This window comes from Poeciliopsis prolifica, unplaced genomic scaffold (assembly GCF_027474105.1).
Source record: "Poeciliopsis prolifica strain line A6 unplaced genomic scaffold, Auburn_PproV2 SCAFFOLD014, whole genome shotgun sequence".
Classification (NCBI taxonomy): Eukaryota; Metazoa; Chordata; class Actinopteri; order Cyprinodontiformes; family Poeciliidae; genus Poeciliopsis; species Poeciliopsis prolifica.
In genome coordinates, this window is record NW_026562389.1 from 10,090,038 (window position 1) to 10,098,537 (window position 8,500).

The following is an 8,500-nucleotide window of genomic DNA, read 5'->3' on the forward strand; positions in this document are numbered from 1 at the left end:
TGTTGATTATTTTATTGATTAATACAATTAGATTTTATTTTTAATATATTTTTAGGTGAAACTAAATCTCAGGAGTTCTGGGTTAATCTTTCCTGTTCAGTTTGCCCTTTTTGGGAAGCTGCAATGTCAGCTTTGCTCTTACAATCTGCTGCTTTAAATTGAGTAAACTTCCAGCAGTGAAGGTAAACAGAATAAACCAGCTTAAAGTTTAAATATCTTATCATATGAAATAAAAACTGTGCATGACCTTCACCTTGATGTTTACATGCCCATAAATATGTTTTACGTGACTCTGCGTAAACACAGCTGTGTGTTTTGTTCACCGACCTTTCACCTCCAACATTTATCAATTATAATGCAGGAAGGTGGAGCTTTAGCCCGCTTATATAGACTCTGTGGCAGCGTGCCCAGTGTCTGCTAGCTAATAATGCTTTTCTGCGTTATTGATGGAGTTTTTTAATAAAGACAGATTAGGACGCTTCGCCTTGTAGTCGTCCAGCTGCTGCTGCTTTGACTGGTGTAACACGCAGAGCATCCAAATGCGCTGCAGTTTTCTTACTCCTAGATTTATGAATGGTTTGCTACCAAGCAGCTCAAATTTAATGTTGAAGGGTTTTTTCCATGAAGAAGCTCCATGTTATGTCCACGATTGTTGGCCCATTTTGGCTTTTACATTCATTTCTGTACAGAAAAGAACAAGAAAAACATAGAACATGTCTTTCTGTCAACACTTAAAGCGATGAAAACTGACACCGGAGCGTCTCCTTAACGGAGCAACTGAGCAACATTGAATGTGACATTGCAGCTGGTTCTGGCTGCAGGTATTGACTGCAAACTGCGTCGGCCCGGTTAGCTTATCTCTAATCCTTTTTGTTTCTAACCATGTTGCAGTTGGATACTGAAGCCGCCAACATCCTCAACGAACTCCAGGTGAAGCTCAACACCGTCCTGGACAACTTTAGTGCCGTGTTTGCCAAAAGGTAACAACCCTCAGGACCTGGTTCGGACCTGAACCCCAAATTAATGTGAACGATGTTAAAAAACTAAATCTGTTTTGCTAACTCAATCCCCAACAGTTTCCAGAATCGTATCAATGGCTGCATGCGACAGATGGCGGAGATCCTCTACCAGATGAAAGGCCCACCCAACCACAACACTGCAGAGGCGGACGCCGACACAACGCTGAGGCCCCTGATGGAGTTCCTGGACGGGAAGTAAGTCATCGAGTTGCTCAGACTGGGACCGTTTATGGATATGCATAAAATACTCAAATATTAGGAAATTCTGGACTTATTGAACTTCTTTTGGGACCAAGATGGAACCATTTCACATGTCACACTTTAAACCTAATGATGTGGAGGCCAGCTAATGATGTACAGCAATTTTCTTCAGTAAAATAATTTTTTTTTTGAGAAGGCACCAAAACTGGCCCAGCCTTTGGGCCCTTAATCTCCTATCTCCAGCCCTGCTCATTTCAGTATGATGGCCACCATAGATAAAAAAAAAAAAATAAAAAAATTTTAAAAAGGGGTGAATTTTCAGAGACAAAAAAAAACATTTTCTAGAAAAACAACTAGAAAATTTCTGAGATTCAAAAGTCAAAAATCTTTGTTTTTCTAGAACATTTCTGATGTTACCTTCAAAATGTGTTTTTTTCTGGCAAATTTTGAAATTCTCAAACTAAAAGGATTTTGAGGAGAATCTCAAAATTCCCTAAGAAAATTTCTACTTTTCAAACTAAGAAATTTGAGATTTTTCTTGAAAATTTTTGTTTTTCTGTGCTTATTATATTGTCATACATCTATCTGCCTTACAGACAAAACAACAAATAATTTAATTCACAACTAAATAAAATTCATAATTAAATATCTTCAAATAAAATGTAGACTGTTAATTTATCCTAGTCTGGTGTATTTTCTCAGACTGACCTCTTTAATATTTCATATTTTAAACTCCCATGTTTTCTCTTTGTGATCCAGCCTCAGCATTTTCGCTGACGTCTGTGAGAAAACGGTGCTGAAGAGAATCCTGAAGGACCTGTGGAAGATCGTCCTGGGCAGCCTGGAGCGGATCGTCGTCCTTCCTCAGAGCAACGACAGCCTGGTGAGAGAAACTCTGAGGGTCACAAAACCACTCAGGCAATGGGGTTTATTTGAAACATTGTACATAAAAACCTCTAGAATCAAAGCAGCAGGACTGTAATTTTCTCCCTACAACGCACCAGGAAAATTGCCAATTATAAGAGTAGAGGAAAAGGTTTCATACGACAATAAAAGTCGGGTTGGAACCATGTTTAGCTAAATGAAACTCATAATTTTACTGTAAAATTTGTTTTTGTTGTAAGTGGAGGCCTCAGAGCGCAGGAGGGAGGATGAGAAAAAATTGAAAAAAATTTAAAAAAGGACTGCAATATATTTCTAAATCAGATTGTTTGTTATTGATGTCGTTATTATAAAACGTGAGTTGAAATGGTAACACTTTATATGAAGACTGAACATGAAGAAGTCTTTATGAAGGTTTGACTATTTGGTAAATAATGACACTTATTGCAAAATGAACACTTTTAATGCAAAAATGTCTCGAATGGTGCATCACGAAAAACATTATTTTCCATGCTGCCAGTCAAACTATCAACTTTCTGTATTAATTTATCAACAGTAAATAAAAGTCAGTAAAAAAACAGTCAAATTTAATGTTTCTTTTTCTATTTTGCAGCATTTTACCTGTATGAAGTGTGATAGGCTGTGCTGCCCCCTGCTGGTGGCTGTCAGTCACCGTTTCGCTTTTCTAGGATTTTGCAGAAGTTTTGCTCAGTGTTTTCTCTGTGTTGTCTGTTTGTGTGTTTGGGATAAATTACTTTCAGATGAAATGTTTTTCTCTGTTTGTTTTCAGGGAGCTCAGCTCCTCACAGCAGCGAAAGGACTCTCGAATCTCAAGGTAGCAAAGCTTCAATCAGAGGCATTTCTTTCTCTGACGGGTTTCTGGGGCCTAATTAGACCTTGGTAATAATTACTGATGAAGAAAAGTAAATACATTGCTGATAAATAAAATCAAAAAGCCTAAAAATTGACAGTTTTAAGTCACACTGCTTTTCTTGGATTGGCTAGAAACTAAAATGCAATAAATGGGGAGTGAATACTTTGACTAGGCAGGGGTGTTCAAACTTTTGGAACAAAATGTAGTCATTTCTTAGCAATGAAGTCAGCTTTTTGACTAAAAGTAACTTGATGTTCTTCCTGGGGACAGAGAAATAATTGCTGTTGCTAACATATTGTAAATTTTTAATTGGTGTTAATTTACCCCAACTAAAAATAAAAAGTCTAAATCTACGTCAGATGCCTGGAGTGAATCTGTATCATCCTTGAACTGAAATCAGGGGCCAGAAACAATCAGTTCAGGGACTGCAAATGGCCCCCGAGCCTCACTTTGCACCCCTCTGTTGCAAAATGTACACTTTTAATGCAAAAATGTCTCGAATGGTGCATCACGTCGTTCTGCGCACTGATAAATAATTTGTAACTTGTGGATCTGCTGATCTTATTTTGCTTTCTTTACGTTTGTTTTTGTTCTTTCAGGGAGGAGCTGAAGCCAAAACTTTGACTCCTAAGCAATGTGTGATTATTGATGCAGGACTGGAGACCATCAAGGTGAGTTCAACACACACTCCACAAGTCCTGTGGACATGGTCACCGCACAACTATACGTCAAAGATAGTTTGGCCCTAAGAGCACTCACTCGGTCGAGTTTCTCCTGAACCCGACCAGCAGTGATGGAGAAACCAGTTCCCCAGACGCAGGCGTCCATCTTGCCTTTTTCTGACTCTTCGCTGACATCTTGGAGTGAAACATCTCTGAAATGTGATCAGCGATGTCTCACTCTGATCACATTTCAAGCCCAATTTTTTCTCCACCCATTTTTAGCATCAATTCAGTCATGCAATCATTTATGTAACTTTTTAACAAAGTGTAAAAGTAAAACAAAATTGGCCTTATTAATAAAAACTGCCACTGTAGAAACTAAAATTTTACATTATTAGAAAGAAACTATAGTGCCTTACAAAAGTATTCACAGTTTGGTGTTTTACATGAAATTCCAATAGAAAAATAAAATGAGATGCATAAACTTTTACCCACTCAACATAGCCATACAGTTCGCTGTCTCTGAACTTAACCACCGGCTTATTTGTGTAACTTTCTGCCACTATGGACTAATTTACAGTATTTGACAGAATGGTGTAAGATAATGAAACGTTTCCTTGCTCTGTTGTGAATCAGCAATACTTCCACGCTGGAGGAAACGGGCTCAAGAAGGCATTCGTTGAGAAAAGTCCTGAGCTAGCGTCTCTGCGCTACGCTCTCTCTCTCTACTCCCAGAGCACCGACGCACTAATCAAAACCTTCGTCACCACGCAGCATTCCCAAGGTGACTCCACACACACTCTGCAGGTCTGATGCTGGTTGTCTGGTTTATTTCTCTTAAAATCATCTATTTGTTTCATTTGTTGTTGCCTCAGTGCATGATGGGATTGGCATCAGAATCACTGGTAATGAGAAGATTAAACCCGACAGAGGTGAGGCTTTTTGGTGTTGGGGATTCATGGGGTTTGTTCAGCTGATTAACGTTTTCCAGCTTTAACTTGCACCGCAGCAGCAAAATGGAGCATTTCTTTGTTGCTTTACCAACTTCTGTTGGGATGATAAAATGGGTTCTGGAAGCTATGATAAACATGATTAGAAGTTGAGGTTTGTGACTCATATTGATGTTGCTGGTTGTGATGCAGGCTCTGGGGTGGAGAAGCCAATCGGAGAGGCTGTTCTGCAGATCGACATGCTGCTCGGAAAGGAACGCAAGATCAACGTCAGGGGTGAGAAATTATCCTGCCGAAACTTTGAACCTATTTTCTGAAGTTCAGATGCATGTAAAGCTGCATGTTCAGCAGGCAGCACATCTCAACGCCCACAATCTGCATGTCACTGATGTTGAAGGTCAACAGTTTTTCTAGATAAACTTTTCTTTCAAGGAAAAGTGTAATTTGTGTGTGACCAGCTAACGCTAGCTTATTCAATGCTAATGCTAGCATATCCAATGCTAACGCTAGCATATCCAATGCTAACGCTAGCTTATTCAATGCTAATGCTAGCATATCCAATGCTAACGCTAGCATATCCAATGCTAACGCTAGCATATCCAATGCTAACGCTAGCTTATTCAATGCTAATGCTAGCATATCTGTATTAATGGACAGTAGAGAAAGTTATTCTAACTACCACTAAGGTTCTATGCTTTTATTTTGGTAACTTTCTTGTTGAAGTAGCTATGGTAACAGAGTGCAGTTTTACTTGATGAACAACAAAGCAGAAAACAAGCAACAAAATTTTAGCTTCAGTCAATAAGAGGCTCAGTAACAGCGACTGAACTTTGAAATACATATGAAAAAATCTGATGAGCAAAATATAACGACTGATGGAGAAACGTTGTAATTCTCATTTGTTCTTGTCCAGCTGTAGGTTCATAACTAATAGTTCATCCATCAGTCCGATGGACTGGATGTTGTTCATTTCCTGTTCCAATCTGTCCCATCAGTCATTGCGGTGAACGACATGAAGTGGCAGACCTCCGGGATGTTTCGTCCGTTTGTCGAGGTCTCCATCGTCGGCCCCTTTTTGGCCGACAAGAAGCGAAAGTTCACCACGAAATCTAAGAACAACAGCTGGACCGCGAAGTTCAACGAGACTTTCCAGTTGTAAGTACCGCCAAGAGTTCATGAACGCGTCACGTTAGTTTCTGGTTATTTGCTCGTTTTTCTGCTTTTGCAGCGTTTTGGGTAAGGAGTCCCCGGACTGCTACGAGCTCCAGGCGACGGTGAAGGATTACTGCTTCGGCCGGGCGGACCGCGTGGTCGGCTTGGCCGTGCTGCAGCTGAGAGACGTGGCCGACAGGAAGAGCTGCGTGTGCTGGTGTCCCCTCGGGCCGCGCGTCCGCACCGACGACACGGGCCTGACGGTGATGCGTATCCTGTCCCAGCGGCCAGCCGACGAGGTGGCCAAGGAGTTTGTGAAGCTGAAGTCCGAAACCCGGCCGGCGGAGGAGGGCAGATGAGCCGATTCTGACTCAGGACTGAGTGATCGCTGTGTTTCCACTGAAAAATGCGCAAATTGAAATTATGAAAAATGATTCGCTTAATGGAAACACGCCAGTTTATTAAAAAAAAAACAGCAGCTGCTACTGTTCCTAAATATCTGATGCAGAACTGATGCGGTTTTAAAAGTAATCAATTCCCCTTAAACCGGGAAAGTTTCCAATGGTTTGTTTTGTTTCTCCTTGAAAAATATTCACTCGCTGTTTCCATTAAACATAACATTCTGCAAATTGAAATTATGAAAATAGATTATCTTAATGGAAACACGGCAAGTTAAAAAAAACACACATTTTTGATGAAAAGGTTTTAGCACTAAGATGATGTTTTTATCAAAATTGTTTTATTTCGTATCACGAGTCACATGATCAACAACCCGACGTTTCTACTGGCAGAAATCTCATGTTTACATCTGAGTTTTAATGATTTATCGTCTGAACGGCTTAATCACAAGTGATTTTAATTTCATTTTTTGTGAATTGACAGATTTGCACACATTTGTAATACAAATGCAGCTTCTGATTGTATATGGCAATTCAACTTGCTACTTATAAAACATCATTTATTGGGCGCATTTTCAAAGATCTTAATATCCCACAACAAATTATAGATTTTTGGAGTATCAAATGTATTTGTTTTGGTTGCATTTACCCAGAATGCATTGCACTGCGGTCCACTTCCTGCTTTTGGAGCAGTCTCTGGTTCGCTTTGCACCTTTTAACTACTGTGAGTCTTTGAGTCCTCATAAATATCTCTTGTGCCATCAGTACCACCGTTTATTCTGACACTGGACTCAATGTGAGGGGATGATGGAAGAAAACTCTCCGTAAATTAGTCTGAAAATTCAGTAGCAAATGGTTTCTTCTTCTTCTATCCCTGTTGGGTTCAAGGCTGATTTCACAGCTTAACTCCACCGATCAACTCGTAGCACCAGATGTGTCTTAAAGGAAGTAGATGTTTTAATTCTGTTCCCAACAGGAAGTGTGTCATATCCAATCGGTGTTGCTTTTAATCATTGAACGGCTGGTGCAAAAATCATACAGGACTACGATGATGTAGCAAGTTCTCATTTATGACAAAGCCTTAAACTGATGGTGAGCTGCCAAGGTTGGTTCAGTTTACAGTAAGCTGGTGTTTGTTTGAGGCACCATTAACAGAATTTTAGATTTTTTCACTGCATTTAGTTTCCACAAGCAGAAGAACGATTCAGACGGTTTAACCTTAAAATGTATCCATATGTTGGTGGGCACATTTGGCTAACCTGCTAATAGAAATGCTCATTTTTCATTTAGTGTTTAGTAATTTCCTTGGCTGTTTTGTAAGCAGCCAAGTTATCAACTTAAGAATCGATCAGGTAGTTGGAGGTTTTTATTCATGCTTTTATTTTGAAGCGAGTCGAGACTGTTTCAGCAGCAGTTCCATTTCCTGTCCTAGCTGTGTAATAAATTTCACTGTTCAGGGTTTCATAACATGTCAGAGAGTGAGTGCAAACATGGTTGAATTTAGCATTAGCTTCTGCTAAACACCATGTTCTAACATTTTAGCTTTGGGTTTAGCGTAGCTAACTTTTTAGGTAGCAGTGCCCCCCACTGCGGTCTCTAAACAAACCTGCAGCATTGATCAAACCGAATGGCGCACATCGTTTAGTTCTACGCCTGATTACGTGCCAAGGATGGCGAATGTTCAGCGAGTCGCATTTTTTCTGTGTTTCAGTTTCTTTCTGAGACAAATGTGGCCTTTTTACAGTTTCATACTTTGCCGAAATCCGCCAAGCCCTTATTAAACCGAACAGTCTGCAGTGAGTTGAAGACCTACGGCCACATCTGGAGTGACAGCTGGACACTTGCACTCTGCTTAGAGCAAAATTGTAAAATTATAAAAGCATGTATTTATTGTACACAAAATCCACTAGATTTGTGATTTTTGTTTCCTGTATGTACTGTGAAATCGAGTAAATTTATGAAATTATAAATCTCCCAATGTGACATATGTTGAATATACTTGTAACAACATTTTGTACATAAAATATTTATGAATCAAAGTCTTTGTTTTGACTTTTTTTATTAAGTCTACTTTCACTTTGCATTCAGTTACGTTGCTTCTAATCAAAAGCTCAGAGCTTCCCGCAGCCCAGTTTCCCTCATTCTGACCAGACAAAATAATTACGGGAATTAAACTGTTGGGAATATATGACACCATCTATGATGCCGTCAAATGTTTCCTGCCAAACATTTGAAGTAAAAAATTTGCTAGAGAAAGCTCAAATTTTGGGACATAAGAAGTTTTCTAAAAAAAAAAACACGGCGATTTGAGTTTCAAGAGTCTGAAATGTTTTGACTTTCTAAACTCAGAAAATTTCCAAAG

The 8,500-nt window shown here is 39.5% G+C and overlaps 1 protein-coding gene across 1 annotated transcript in view; it reads left to right on the plus strand.

Annotated features, from left to right (window-relative positions):
* The window catches only part of LOC129365795 (uncharacterized), a 74,636-nt gene extending 66,465 nt beyond the window's left edge, over positions 1 to 8,171 (plus strand). Inside the window, exons 24-33 of the mRNA XM_055039272.1 lie at positions 892 to 980; positions 1,077 to 1,214; positions 1,980 to 2,103; positions 2,893 to 2,937; positions 3,576 to 3,647; positions 4,275 to 4,422; positions 4,514 to 4,570; positions 4,781 to 4,864; positions 5,584 to 5,743; positions 5,817 to 8,171. Coding sequence (XP_054895247.1) covers positions 892 to 980; positions 1,077 to 1,214; positions 1,980 to 2,103; positions 2,893 to 2,937; positions 3,576 to 3,647; positions 4,275 to 4,422; positions 4,514 to 4,570; positions 4,781 to 4,864; positions 5,584 to 5,743; positions 5,817 to 6,099 — 1,200 coding nt within the window. The 3' untranslated portion in view covers positions 6,100 to 8,171. The remainder of the gene's footprint in view (positions 1 to 891; positions 981 to 1,076; positions 1,215 to 1,979; positions 2,104 to 2,892; positions 2,938 to 3,575; positions 3,648 to 4,274; positions 4,423 to 4,513; positions 4,571 to 4,780; positions 4,865 to 5,583; positions 5,744 to 5,816) is intronic.
* Positions 8,172 to 8,500: the final 329 nt, after the last annotated feature.